The 15,896-nt window shown below is 45.0% G+C and overlaps 1 protein-coding gene across 1 annotated transcript in view; it reads right to left on the reverse strand.

Moving 5' to 3' along the window:
• FAM120A (family with sequence similarity 120 member A) overlaps nucleotides 1–15,896 on the reverse strand; it is a 65,966-nt gene that overhangs the window by 29,394 nt on the left and 20,676 nt on the right. The window contains exon 3 of the mRNA XM_077278030.1: nucleotides 455–537. Coding sequence (XP_077134145.1) covers nucleotides 455–537 — 83 coding nt within the window. The remainder of the gene's footprint in view (nucleotides 1–454; nucleotides 538–15,896) is intronic.

Consider the following 15,896-nt stretch of genomic DNA (forward strand, 5'->3'; position numbering starts at 1 on the left):
ATGCCCCGCCCACTGCCGCACCTCTTCCTTCAGCTCCGCCTACATCTGCATGTGTCCTGCGTACCCTATCTTTAACATTGGGTACGTAGGCCATGCGGATGTATGCAGATGCCTCCGCATGCGTCGTTTTGACGCTGCGCCGGCCGCAACAAAATGACATGTTGCGTTCGACGCAGGTCAGCGCAGCGTCAAAATGACGCATGCGGAGGCATCCGCTTACATCCGCATGGCCTGCATACCCAATGTTAAAGATAGGGTACGCAGGACACATGCGGAGCTGAAGGAAGAGGCGCAACAGTGGGCAGGGCTTAATGGAGGAAGAAGGCTGCTATCCGCAGCCCTGCCGTAGTCCATGAATGTGTCTAAGGTATGTGATATCAAGTAGTTAGCCACCCGTCAGTGGTTTTCATTATGGCTGACCGGTGTATACAGTACAAGTGGGTTATTCACCTACTTTCAATGAAGCCAATGGATGATCTGGCCCAAGCAAGCTCCAATGGAAAGCGGCTAGATCTTCATCTGGTAAGATGTGGTTACCTGCGGAACAAAAAAGAAAAAGAACAATGGTGATGAGTATATTCACAGTTGTAGTCACTTGGCTGAGTTGGGGGCAATGCCCCTAGGTGTAGAGCTGAGCTGCAGCTCTCCTATTACCAGCCTTAATGCTAATATACAGACAGAAGCATACAGCAGCACTCCGTGTACTGAGATGTCTGCAGACATGGAATACATGACATTTGGGATGCTTTACTGCTATACAGAACATGCTGGTGAAATTAAGGTACTTAATCTATCAAACATGCCTCTCTGGCTAAAAGTATATACTAAAAATGTAAAGGGCAGGTAGGATCCAGCACTAATTAAAAGCAGCTTAAGGGTAAGTTTCATAAGACTATTTTCTCCACATCTGAGAAAAATGGTCCAATGACCGATAAGAAAGTTTCTCCACCTTCTCCATTCTGTCAGTCCGTGAAAATCGGACTTCACTCGGATGTCATCTGAGTGCAGTCTGATTTGTTTCATAGGCGCATAGATTTTCATTGCCGATTTTGATAGGACAACCGGATCAAAATGAACGCGAGAGAGCTGCATTATAGCTATGAGCGAGCTCTGATAGTTACCTGACCATTCTCGTGACCTAACAAAACAGACAACTCTTGCATATGGTGCGGCTGAAGAACATCTACCAAGACATGCAGCCGCAGGGACTCGAACATATTTTTCCAGCACGCCGACGACACTGTTCGCACCCGAGCATGCTCAGATAACACCTTATTCCAGCACGTTCACTCATCACTACCGCATTACCGTTCTGAGCTCGGTGCCATTTTGTGGGTGCCATGGCCGTTGCTGATCGCGAGTGACCTAGAAGTCAGACCGCCACCGATACAATAACGATGACCTATCCTGAAGGACCAGTCACCTATATTATCCACTTTAATTATACATGTCAATTTGGAGTCCAAAAATGCGATTTGGCGCCTAAATTTTTTACTTTAGGAGCCAAAATAAATTTTTAATTTTAGCTCAGTTTTGATTAAACCTTGTACCAGCGACTGCATGTCTAAAAAGCAGTGGAAATGTGACAAAGGCACAATGTATTATGTATGCTGCGAGCAGACCATGGAGATTGCCCCTCTAGGACAGATTATTTTACAATTTGCATTTAATACACAGTAGGTCTTCCCATATAGAAACGCCGTGCATTTTCCTCCTAGCCATGCCTCATACACGACTGCGCCATCACGGGCAAATTAGTGAGCACCGGGAAACAATGAGACTCTTCTGGCGAAGCCCCGAGAACGCGCTCGGCCGCCTCCATCGGAGATTAGCACCTGACACCCCACTGAAGGGCTTGGTAACCTTGACGACGGAACAGGCCTCTCCATGTAAAGCGGTAATGATCATTTCACACACAGACGTTGCTCTTCTACCTCAGACTCCTGACTGGAGAAAAAAAAAAAACAAGAAGATGCTAACGGGCAATTTATTCAGCCATTACTTTCACCGCTGACACCGTCAATCCCCATCGCCGGGATTAGCACATTGTTCGCACCATTTTTTACTGTCAAATTAACGGAGGCTGAGGGTGGTGGCGCCATTTCAAAAGCTTCTCCATGGTGACAATATGAGCGGTAAAAGAAGCGTGAGACTGGATTATTTGTACAGTGGCCACATCTACGAGAACACAAAGATTAGCGGAGAGCAAAGTCTTCACGGTCCTGTTCACATAACAAAAATAAATTAAAAAATCCATAGGAAAAGTAAAGCTTACAGTGGCTGTAGCCCCCAAAATACTCGCATGTAATAATAGTATTTGTAAAAGAAACGCAATTTCCCTATATACTGCAATACTGTGATGTATAGTATAGTAGAAGTGGTTGCAAGTAAAAGTCCCCTAAGGGGACTTAAAAAAAAAAAAATATTCACTGCCCAATATATACTATTGGACAGTGAAGAAAAAGTTATTACCGTACAATTTTACCACAAAAAAAATCTTTAAGCCCCAGATTTTACATTTTCACATGAGGAAATGGGTAAAAATGGCAACAAAATTTGACCCACAATTTCTGCCGAATGTAGAAATACCCCATATGAGGCTCTACACAGTAGTGCTTAGCCATACGGCGAAACTCTGGAGTGATGGAACGCTCTTTGCCTCCTGGAGCGAAGATTTCCCTAGAATAGCTTGCAGACTCCATATACAGAGCCCCCAATTGTTAAAGAACCAGAATTACCGCTCAAGTGACCCCATTATAAAAATTGAACCTTTTGTCAAACATGTGGACTCTAAATGTCGCTTAGGAACACTGGGGCTCAGAAGAAGGGGGGCATTTTAATAGCACGGAATTTGCTGAATTTCTTTTGGGGCGCGAAGAGCCATAGTGCTTTTCCAGAGCATTTGTACTACCAGTAAGGCTGGTTTCACATTTGAGTTTAAAAACGCAGCGTTTAAAGAAAAAAACGCAGGTGGTGAAAAAACGCATGTAAACGCGTGCAAACACTGCGTTTTTTAGATGCGTGCGTTTTTGCATGCGGTAAAAAAAAACGCGGCATTTTGACGCGTTTACATGCGTTTTTTCATGCGTTTGCGTTTTTGAAACGCATGCTGAGAAGTGTGTGACAGCTGCCAATCATCAAAATCAACTAGAAAACCCACTATAAATAGAAATAGCTAGGGTTAGGGGTAGGGTTTGGATCCCTAGGGTTAGGGTTAGGATCCCTAGGGTTAGGGTTAGGGGTAGGGTTTGGATCCCTAGGGTTAGGGGTAGGGTTAGGATCAGGGCCGGACTGGGACTAAAATTCAGCCCTGGCATTTGAAGTTACACAGGCCCACTTGTCACATGGTGACTGTATAATATCTTTGTACACTTGTAGGCAGGGCCGGTTTTAGGCAAAGTGGAGCCCTAGGCAAAGTTTAAAATGGGTCCCCAAATGCTAACATATTGCACATCACACAGAAGCCTTTCTGTTGTATTTACGTGCGCAGAGTTCAGGCCGCTAAACGAGTTTGATCGACAATACTGAAGTTGTTCAACGCTTGTTTCCCGGCCTCTTTCCACCAGCTGAGGAATAATGATGAGACAGAACGATCACTAATAGATCACCATACAGTACCATGTTTTCAGCAGCACATCTACAGTTTACACTGGCAATGTGCTGCTGACAACAAGGCTTTTTGTTCCAGCAAAAACAATCCGAATATGCAGCATTTTACTTGTTTAGTAAAATACACCCCATAGTCCTCCATATATTATAATGTGCTCCACAGTCCTCCATATAGTATAATACACTCCCTATAGTCCTCCATATATTAAAATACACTGCTCAGTCCTCCACATAGTATAATACACTCCTCATAGTCCTCCATATAGCATAATACAATCCTCATAGTCCTCCATATAGCATAATACAATCCTCATAGTGCTCCATATAGTATAATGCACCGCCACAGTCATCCATGTAGTACAATTCACTTCCCATAGTATAATGCACCCCATAGTTCTTCATATAGTATAACGTATTCCCCATAGTCCTCGATACAGTATAATGCAGCCCACATATAGTATAATGCAGCCACCCCAGAGTATAATGCAGCCACCCCAGAGTATAATGCAGCCACCCCAGAGTATAATGCAGCCACCCCAGAGTATAATGCAGCCACCCCAGAGTATAATGCAGCCACCCCACAGAGTATAATGCAGCCACCCCAGAGTATGTAACCCCCATAGAATATAATACAGCCCACCTCCCCATAATATATAATGTAGCCCCCCATAGAATATAATGCAGCCCCCCATAGTATATAACGCAGCCTCCCCCATAGAATATAATATACCCCCACAATAGTATATAACACAGCCACATAGTACATAACATGGCCTCCCCCATAGAATATAATATACTCCCCATAGTATATAGCAAAGCCCGCATATTATATAGCACAAACCGCATAGTATACAGCACAGCCTGCATACTATAGCACAGCTCGCGTAGTAGATAACACAGCCCACACAGCAGTATTCAGCACAGACCACACAGTAGTATACAGCACATACCACACAGTAGTATACAGCACAGCCCACGTAGAAGTATACAGCACAGTCCACACAGTAGTATACAGCACAGCCCACAGAGTAATATATACAGCACAGCCCACAAAGTAATATATACAGCACAGCCCACAAAGTAATATATACAGCACAGCCCACAGAGAACTATATACAGCACAGCCCACAGAGAACTATATACAGCACAGCCCACAGAGAACTATATAAAGCACAGCCCAGAGTACTATATACAGCACAGCCCAGAGTACTATATAAAGCACAGCCCAGAGAGTACTATATACAGCACAGCCCAGAGAGTACTATATACAGCACAGCCCACAGAGTACTATATACAGCACAGCCCACAGAGTACTATATACAGCACAGCCCACAGAGTACTATACACAGCACAGTCCACAGAGTACTATATACAGCACAGCCCACAGAGTACTATATACAGCACAGCCCACAGAGTACTATATACAGCACAGCCCACAGAATACTATATACAGCACAGCCCACAGAGTACTATATACAGCACAGCCCACAGAGTACTATATACAGCACAGCCCACAGAGAACTATATACAGCACACAGTAGTATACAGCACAGAGCACAGCCCACAGAGAACTATATACAGCCCACAGTAGTATACAGCAGAGCACAGCCCACAGAGAACTATATACAGCACAGAGCACAGCCCACAGAGAACTATATACAGCCCACAGTAGTATACAGCACAGAGCACAGCCCACAGAGAACTATATACAGCCCACAGCAGTATACAGCACAGAGCACAGCCCACAGAGAACTATATACAGCCCACAGCAGTATACAGCACAGAGCACAGCCCACAGAGAACTATATACAGCCCACAGTAGTATACAGCACAGAGCACAGCCACAGAGAGCTATATACAGCCCACAGTAGTATACAGCACAGAGCACAGCCCACAGAGAACTATATACAGCACAGAGCACAGCCCACAGAGAACTATATACAGCCCACAGTAGCATACAGCACAGAGCACAGCCCACAGATAACTATATACAGCCCACAGTAGTATACAGCACAGAGCACAGCCCACAGAGAGCTATATACAGCCCACAGTAGTATACAGCACAGAGCACAGCCCACAGAGAACTATATACAGCCCACAGCAGTATAACAGCACAGAGCACAGCCCACAGAGAACTATATACAGCCCACAGCAGTATACAGCACAGAGCACAGCCCACAGAGAACTATATATAGCACAGAGCACACAGTAGTATACAGCACAGAGCACAGCCCACAGAGAGCTATATACAGCCCACAGCAGTATACAGCACAGAGCACAGCCCACAGAGAACTATATACAGCCCACAGCAGTATACAGCACAGAGCACAGCCCACAGAGAACTATATATAGCACAGAGCACACAGTAGTATACAGCACAGAGCACAGCCCACAGAGAGCTATATACAGCCCACAGCAGTATACAGCACAGAGCACAGCCCACAGAGAACTATATACAGCCCACAGTAGTATACAGCACAGAGCACAGCCCACAGAGAACTATATACAGCCCACAGTAGTATACAGCACAGAGCACAGCCCACAGAGAACTATATACAGCCCACAGCAGTATACAGCACAGAGCACAGCCCACAGAGAACTATATACAGCCCACAGCAGTATACAGCACAGAGCACAGCCCACAGAGAACTATATACAGCCCACAGTAGTATACAGCACAGAGCACAGCCACAGAGAGCTATATACAGCCCACAGTAGTATACAGCACAGAGCACAGCCCACAGAGAACTATATACAGCACAGAGCACAGCCCACAGAGAACTATATACAGCCCACAGTAGCATACAGCACAGAGCACAGCCCACAGATAACTATATACAGCCCACAGTAGTATACAGCACAGAGCACAGCCCACAGAGAGCTATATACAGCCCACAGTAGTATACAGCACAGAGCACAGCCCACAGAGAACTATATACAGCCCACAGCAGTATAACAGCACAGAGCACAGCCCACAGAGAACTATATACAGCCCACAGCAGTATACAGCACAGAGCACAGCCCACAGAGAACTATATATAGCACAGAGCACACAGTAGTATACAGCACAGAGCACAGCCCACAGAGAGCTATATACAGCCCACAGCAGTATACAGCACAGAGCACAGCCCACAGAGAACTATATACAGCCCACAGCAGTATACAGCACAGAGCACAGCCCACAGAGAACTATATATAGCACAGAGCACACAGCAGTATACAGCACAGAGCACAGCCCACAGAGAGCTATATACAGCCCACAGCAGTATACAGCACAGCCCACAGAGAACTATATACAGCCCACAGTAGTATACAGCACAGAGCACAGCCCACAGAGAACTATATACAGCCCACAGTAGTATACAGCACAGAGCACAGCCCACAGAGAACTATATACAGCCCACAGCAGTATACAGCACAGAGCACAGCCCACAGAGAACTATATACAGCCCACAGTAGTATACAGCACAGAGCACAGCCCACAGAGAACTATATACAGCCCACAGCAGTATACAGCACAGAGCACAGCCCAAGAGAACAATATACAGCCCACAGCAGTATACAGCACAGAGCACAGCCCACAGAGTACTATATACAGCCCACAGCAGTATACAGCACAGAGCACAGCCCACAGAGAACTATATACAGCCCACAGTAGTATACAGCACAGAGCACAGCCCACAGAGAACTATATACAGCCCACAGCAGTATACAGCACAGAGCACAGCCCACAGAGAACTATATATAGCACAGAGCACACAGTAGTATACAGCACAGAGCACAGCCCACAGAGAGCTATATACAGCCCACAGCAGTATATAGCACAGAGCACCGCCCACAGAGAACTATATACAGCCCACAGCAGTATACAGCACAGAGCACAGCCCACAGAGAACTATATATAGCCCACAGTAGTATACAGCACAGAGCACAGCCCACAGAGAACTATATACAGCCCACAGCAGTATACAGCACAGAGCACAGCCCACAGAGAACTATATACAGCCCACAGCAGTATACAGCACAGAGCACAGCCCACAGAGAACTATATATAGCACAGAGCACACAGTAGTATACAGCACAGAGCACAGCCCACAGAGAGCTATATACAGCCCACAGCAGTATACAGCACAGAGCACAGCCCACAGAGAACTATATACAGCCCACAGTAGTATACAGCACAGAGCACAGCCCACAGAGAGCTATATACAGCCCACAGCAGTATACAGCACAGAGCACAGCCCACAGAGTACTATATACAGCCCACAGCAGTATACAGCACAGAGCACAGCCCACAGAGAGCTATATACAGCCCACAGCAGTATACAGCACAGAGCACAGCCCACAGAGAACTATATACAGCCCACAGCAGTATACAGCACAGAGCACAGCCCACAGAGTACTATATACAGCCCACAGCAGTATACAGCACAGAGCACAGCCCACAGAGAACTATATACAGCCCACAGCAGTATACAGCACAGAGCACAGCCCACAGAGTACTATATACAGCCCACAGCAGTATACAGCACAGCCCACAGAGAACTATATACAGCCCACAGCAGTATACAGCACAGAGCACAGCCCACAGAGAACTATATACAGCCCACAGCAGTATACAGCACAGAGCACAGCCCACAGAGAGCTATATACAGCCCACATCTCTTCTCTTCCTCCCCTCACCTCCTCCGAGAATGGCCCCACAGTCCAGAAAAAAAAAAAACTCTCCTCACCTCTCCTCGTGCCCAGCGTTGCTTCCTGGTTCCTGCTCCTGTCTCAGCAGCTGCAGTCTGCCCGGGACACAGCAGGTGCGCGATGATATGACGTCATCGCGCACCCGCAGTGTCAGAGGCAGAGCGGGGAATGATGGGAGAGGAGCGTCTGTGGACGCTCTCTCCTCCATCATTGCATTCAACTGTACCGGCGTCTATACGCCGGTATAGTTGAATGCGACGGCGGGGGCGGCGGATTGAGCGGCCCACCACTGGCACCGGCCCTTCTGGCATTTGCCAGAAGTGCCCTATGGCCAGTCCGGCCCTGGTTAGGATCCCTAGGGTTAGGGTTAGGATCCCTTTATCACCTTGATGGTGGGGGGTGGCTTATCAGGGTGTGTTCTTGTTTTTTTTCTATAAAAACGCATGCGTTTTTAACGCAAGCAAACGCATGCGTTTACATAGACAACAATACGTTTTTTTGCCGCAAAAAAACGCATGTGTTTTTTTGCGGCAAAAAAAGCCTCTAGAAATTACTACATGTTGCATTTCTGCGACAGAACGCATGCAGCAAAAAAACGCATGCGTCGTTAAACGCGGCCAAACGCGTACAAAAAAAACGCATGCGTTTTTAATGTTACACATAGGGAAAAAACGCATGCGTTTTTTTCTGTACAAACGCTGCAGATCAAAACGCAAGTGTGAAACCAGCCTAACAGGGAAGCCCCTTATATATTTGTTAACAGATGACAGACCTGAGTGGGGACTTGCTTTTTTTGTTGATTTGAGTTGAAGATTTTGTTGGGAACATTTTACATAATGTTTGGGATCACATTTATCCTGCACTCTACGCTGAGCACTTACTTTGAGCTTCGAGGTTTCCATCTAAATCTTTACTGCAGGGGTTAACTAAGTGACACAGTTACAGATTGGGCCGTTCCGGACGCAGCCATAGCAAATGTGCATTTTTTTTGTTATTTTTTTTACATAAAAATGTAGATTTATTAGTGTAAGAGATATATATATATATACACATACATACACACACCCACACATATATAATACACATACATACGTATATACTCGAGTATAAGCCGACCCCCCCTAATATTGCCACAAAAAAATGGGAAAACTTAATGACTCGAGTATAAGCCTAGGATGGAAACCGCAGCAGTAAAAATAGATACCAATTAAAGTAAAATTAATTGAGACATCAGTAGTTTAAGTGTTTTTGAATATCCATATTGAATCAGGAGCCCCATATAATGCTCCATACTGTTCATGATGGCCCCATAAGATGCTCCATATTAAAATATGCCCCAAATAATGCTGCACAAATGTTGATTATGGCCCCATAAGATGCTCCATAGACACATTTGCCCCGTATAATGCTCCACAAATGTGGATTAGGCCCCATAAGATGCTCCATACAGATATTTGCCCCATATAATTCGGCACATGGCCCCATAAGATGCCCCATACAGATATTTGCCCCATATAACGCTGCACATGGCCCCTTAAGATGCTCCATACAGATATTTGCCCCATATAATGCTGCACATGGCCCCATAATATGCTCCATACAGATATTTGCCCCATATAATTCTGCACATGGCCCCATAAGATGCCCCATACAGATATTTGCCCCATATAATGCTGCACATGGCCCCTTAAGATGCTCCATACAGATATTTGCCCCATATAATTCCGCACATGGCCCCATAAGATGCTCCATACAGATATTTGCCCCATATAATTCTGCACATGGCCCCATAAGATGCCCCATACAGATATTTGCCCCATATGCTGTTGCTGCGATTAAAAATATTTAAAAAAAAAAAATCACCTCTCAGGCCCCCGGCACTTGCTATATTCACCTGCTCCCCGTTCCACCGCTGAGCGCCGCTGTGTCTTCCCCGTCCTGTGCACTGACGTTCAAGCAGAGGGCGGCGCGCACTAATTGCGTCATCGCGCCCTCTGACCTGAGCGTCACTGCAGAGGAAGCGGAAGATGGAGCGGCGCCGACGGTGGAACGGGGGACAGATGAATATAGCGCACTGCCCCCGCCATACTCACCTGCTCCCGACGCGATCCCTGCACATCCATTCCCCGGCGCCGGCAGCTTCTTCCTGTAGTGAGCTGTCACATGGTACCGCTTATTACAGTAATGAATATGCGGCTCCACCCCTATGGGAGTCGGGTCCATATTCATTACTGTAATGAGCGGTACCATGTGACCGCTCACTACAGGAAGCAGGTGAGTATTATTACACAGCTCCGCTCCACCTCCCCTGCCGACCCCTGGGTATGACTCGAGTATAAGCCGAGGGTTACCTTCAGCCCAAAAAGGTGGGCTGGCTGAAAATCTCGGCTTATACTCGAGTATATACGAAAAAAAAATAAATATATATATAAAAAAAAAATTATATATACATACACACACAAAAACATACATACATATCTACACTCCCCGGCCACTTTATTAGGTACACCATGCTAGTAACGGGTTGGACCCCCTTTTGCCTTCAGAACTGCCTCAATTCTTCGTGACATAGATTCAACAAGGTGCTGGAAGCATTCCTCAGAGATTTTGGTCCATATTGACATGATGGCATCACACAGTTGCCGCAGATTTGTCGGCTGCACATCCCAAAGATGCTCCATACAAGGCAGGATGGATCCATGCTTTCATGTTGTTTACACCAAATTCTGACCCTACCATCCGAATGTCGCAGCAGAAATCGAGACTCATCAGACCAAGCAACGTTTTTCCAATCTTCTACTGTCCAATTTCGATGAGCTTGTACAAATTGTAGCCTCAGTTTCCTGTTCTTAGCTGAAAGGAGTGGTACCCGGTGTGGTCTTCTGCTGCTGTAGCCCATCTGCCTCAAAGTTCGACGCACTGTGCGTTCAGAGATGCTCTTAGGCCTACCTTGGTTGTAACGGGTGGCGATTTGAGTCACTGTTGCCTTTCTATCAGCTCGAACCAGTCTGCCCATTCTCCTCTGACCTCTGGCATCAACAAGGCATTTCCGCCCACAGAACTGCCGCTCACTGGATTTTTTTTCTTTTTCGGACCATTCTCTGTAAACCCTAGAGATGGTTGTGCGTGAAAATCCCAGTAGATCAGCAGTTTCTGAAATACTCAGACCAGCCCTTCTGGCACCAACAACCATGCCACGTTCAAAGGCACTCAAATCACCTTTCTTCCCCATACTGATGCTCGGTTTGAACTGCAGGAGATTGTCTTGACCGTGTCTACATGCCTAAATGCACTGAGTTGCCGCCATGTGATTGGCTGATTAGAAATTAAGTGTTAACAAGAAGTTGGACAGGTGTACCTAATAAAGTGGCCGGTGAGTGTATATATACAGTATATTTATATCTATCTCCAATTTTTTTTATTTTTGTACTCAGATGGCAGGTATAATGCATTGCAATGCACCAGCACTACAATGCTTGAAGCATGGTCTCAGAACCTTGCCGTAGCTTGATGATCCGGGGATCTTCTTGACTAGACGCTGTATTTAGAAGTATTCAAAGTTCTTATTACTATATAAATGCAAATAAATTGAATATCCAGTGTATGCGGTTGGTCACATGTCTGTGTTTCATGGACTGAGTGTCCGCAGAAAAAAAAACAAAAAAAAAAAAAACGGAGACATGTTTAATTTTGATTCACAGGTCAAGTTCACCCATTCAAGACAATGAAAAAAACATTTTATTTCCGCTCATCCCTTGCACCAGTACATCCGCGATGGGTTCTACAGATTTGGAAGGAGCGCAGGAGCAGAGTTCTTCCAACAAGCGTTCGATGAGCAGCTCTTACGTAGCCGACATCTGTCTCAAAGCTCCAATTGCTGCTGTTTATCTTTGACAGTGCAATTCGAGAGGAGCAATAAAAGATGTAATCAGGAGGTACCAATGGGTTGCCACTGCAGCCAGGTTTCGGCTGAAGACCCCCATGACTGCCATCTTGGCACTTCTGAGAAGCCTAATCACAGGCTGAGCTTCATAGGAGACAATGATTGACAATATACACTGCAATTACGTTGGTTAAAAAAATATATATGCATACACAGATGGATGCATACACGGACGAACGGACGCATACACGGACGGATGGATGGATGCATACATGGATGGATGCATACATGGACAGACACATACACAGACGGACGGATGGATGCATGCATGCACGCACAGATGGATGGATGGATTTTATATATGAGGGGGGAAAGCGTACATAATAGGGTTGACCCTATTTAAGGAGAAAGGTAAAATGAAAAACAAGGTATTGCTCACCTAGGGGAATGTAGGGTGCCCAGATATACACACATACAAATTTAACATTTTGAACATCCTATTTTTCCTCCAATAAAAACAATTTATTTATTTATTTTTTTTTAACATAGCATCGCATATCTGGAAAAGCCTGGTTTGTCAAAATATAAAATGAAGTACCCCGTACGATAAACACCGCAAAAAATAAAAATAAAAAAAATCGAATAGAACTGCTTTTTTTCCTGTCATCACACCAACCTAAAAGAGCACAATAAAAATCAATCAAAATATTGTACGTATCACAAAAAAAAACCCACAGAAGCACTAAGCAAAAGGGGAAGCAAAAGAGGGGTGGGACCTATAACTCCTGCAGCTTTGTATATCTGTATAGACTAAGCAAGAATGACTACTTTAAGAGGAAGGAGCACTGTATGGCTCTGCCTGGGGTCTTACTGTGAGGATGGTGGGGCTTCTATAGAGGACGTAACTCTCTGCGTCTGACCAGAAGAACTGGAGGAAACAACACCCATCCTCCTGCCCTGTTACAATATCCTATCACTCTTTATTTAATCCTTACTTATATATGCTTTATTGTGAATTAAGTCTTTATACATTGCCTTGCGAAAGTATTCGGCTTCCTGGAAGTTTTCAACCTTTTCCCACATACCATGCTTCAAACATAAAGATACCAAATGTAAGTTTTTGGTGAAGAATCAACAACAAGTGGAACACAATTGTGAAGTAGAACAAAATTTATTGGTTATTTTACATTTTTGTGGAAAATCAAAAGCTGAAAAGTGGGGTGTGCAATATTATTTGTCCCCTTTAACTTAATACTTTGCTGCGCCACCTTTTGCTGTGATTACAGCTGCAAGTCGCTTGGGGCATGTCTCTATCAGTTTTGTACATCGAGAGACTGAAATTCTTGCCCATTCTTCCTTGGCAAACATCTCGAGCTTAGTGAGGTTTGATGGAGATCGTTTGTGAACAGCAATTTTCAGCTCTTTCCACAGATTCTCGATTGGATTGAGGTCTGGACTCTGACTTGGCCATTCTAACACCTGGATACGTTTATTTGTGAACCATTCCATTGTAGATTTTGCTTTATGTTTGGGATCATTGTCTTGTTGGAAGACAAATCTCCGTCCCAATCTCAGGTCTTTTGCAAACTCCAATAGGTTTTCAAGAATGGTCCTGTATTTGGCTCCATCCATCTTCCCATCAATTTTAACCACCTTCCCTATTCCTGCTGAAAAAAAGCAGGTCCAAATCATGATGCTGCCACCACCATGTTTGACAGTGGGGATGGTGTGTTCAGGGTGATGAGCTGTGTTGCCTTTACACCAAACATATCGTTTGGCATTGTTGCCAAAAAGTTTGATTTTGGTTTCATCTGACCAGAGCACCTTCTTCCACATGTTTGGTGTGTCTCCCAGGTGGCTTGTTGCAAACTTTAACCAACACTTTTTATGGATATCTTTGAGAAATGGCTTTCTTCTTGCCTCTCTTCCATAAAGGCCAGATTTGTGCAGTGTACGACTGATTGTTGTCCTATGGACAGACTGTCCCACCTCAGCTGTAGATCTCTGCAGTTCATCCAGAGTGATCATGGGCCTCTTGGCTGCATCTCTGATCAGTCTTCTCCTTGTTTGAGATGAAAGTTTAGTGGGACGGCCGGGTCTTGGTAGATTTGCAGTGGTATGATACTCCTTCCATTTCAATATGATTGCTTGCACAGTGCTCCTTGGGATGTTTAAAGTTTTGGAAATCATTTGTATCCAAATCCGGCTTAAGGCTATGTGCACAGGCTGCGGATTTTGCTGCGGATCCGCAGCAGCTTTCCATGCGTTTACAGTACAATGTAAACCTATGGAAAACGCAATCCGCAGTGCCCATGCTGCAGAAAAAACGCGCGGAAACGCTGCGGTTTACATTCCGCAGCATGTCAGTCCTTTGTGCGGATTTTGCAGCGGTTTACACCTGCTCCATAATAGGAATCCGCAGGTGTAAAACCGCAGGTGGAATCCGCACAAATTCTGCATAAAAACCGTGGTAAATCCGCAGGTAAAATGCAATGCCTTTTACCTGCGGATTTATGAAATCCGCTGCGGAAAAATCCACAGCCCTCAAAAGTACATGTGCGCATACCCTTAAACTTCTCCACAACAGTATCACGGACCTGCCTGTTGTGTTCCTTGGTCTTCATGATGCTCTCTGTGCTTCAAACAGAACCCTGAGACTATCACAGAGCAGGTGCATTTATACGGAGACTTGATTACACACAGGTGGATTATATTTATCATCACTAGGCATTTAGGATAACATTGGATCATTCAGAGATCCACAGTGAACTTCTGGAGTGAGTGTGCTGCACTGAAAGTAAAGGGGCTGAATAATATTGCACCCCCCACTTTTCAGTTTTTGAATTTCCACAAAAATTTAAAATAACCAATAAATTTCGTTCAACTTCACAATTGTGTTCCACTTGTTGTTGATTCTTCCCCAAAAATTTACATTTGGTATCTTTATGTTTGAAGCATGATATATGGGAAAGGGTTGAAAAGTTCCAGGGGGCAGAACACTTTCGCAAAGCACTATATATCTTGTACCAGGTCCAATTTTATCATGGATATAAAGAGTTAACATTAGCATTAACCTCCTAAACCCAAGGGAAAGGCAATCCTCCAGCCATGGTTCCCTAGAGGTTTCCTCCACAGGAGGTTTTCCTCTCCTGAGCACTGTAGGAGGACTGAGTCGCAGATTTGCCAAGTTTAGTCCCCTTAATACTTTTGCAGAATCATCAACTTTATAAGTTTACTAAAGTGAAATAAATATTTAATTTAAAAAAGGCTATAAAGTGTCCTATGTGACTTGGAGTTTATAACCCATCACAGCTTTGCGGTTTAGGAGTCCGGTGGAAGTCGCTGACAAGAGGTGGACTCTAACTGATAAAGGTTGTAAACCTCATGGTAGTGAACAGGCTCGGCTCTGGCGGCAGCTTGATGGATGTAACGTCACTCAGGCCCGGCACGATGGGTAAGCTCAGGAGTGAGGATAATAGGGTCATCGGTGCCTATAAAGTTTACTGGCTCTCCTGGAATTGCCCCCAGTGTGTGCCGCCACTTTTTGGCCTTCTGTCCTGGTGCTATATGTCAAGACAGCGGGGGAGACCACAGGACTTGTGAATCCCAATGTACGAGCACTTCACCTGACTCCTACTGTGATTGTTTTAATCTTGTGGTTTAAATAAAGCTGTGGCCATTTTGACAACCAAAATATTGTGTTTTGTCT

The sequence above is a fragment of the Ranitomeya variabilis genome, chromosome 8, assembly GCF_051348905.1.
Source record: "Ranitomeya variabilis isolate aRanVar5 chromosome 8, aRanVar5.hap1, whole genome shotgun sequence".
In the NCBI taxonomy this organism is placed as follows: Eukaryota; Metazoa; Chordata; class Amphibia; order Anura; family Dendrobatidae; genus Ranitomeya; species Ranitomeya variabilis.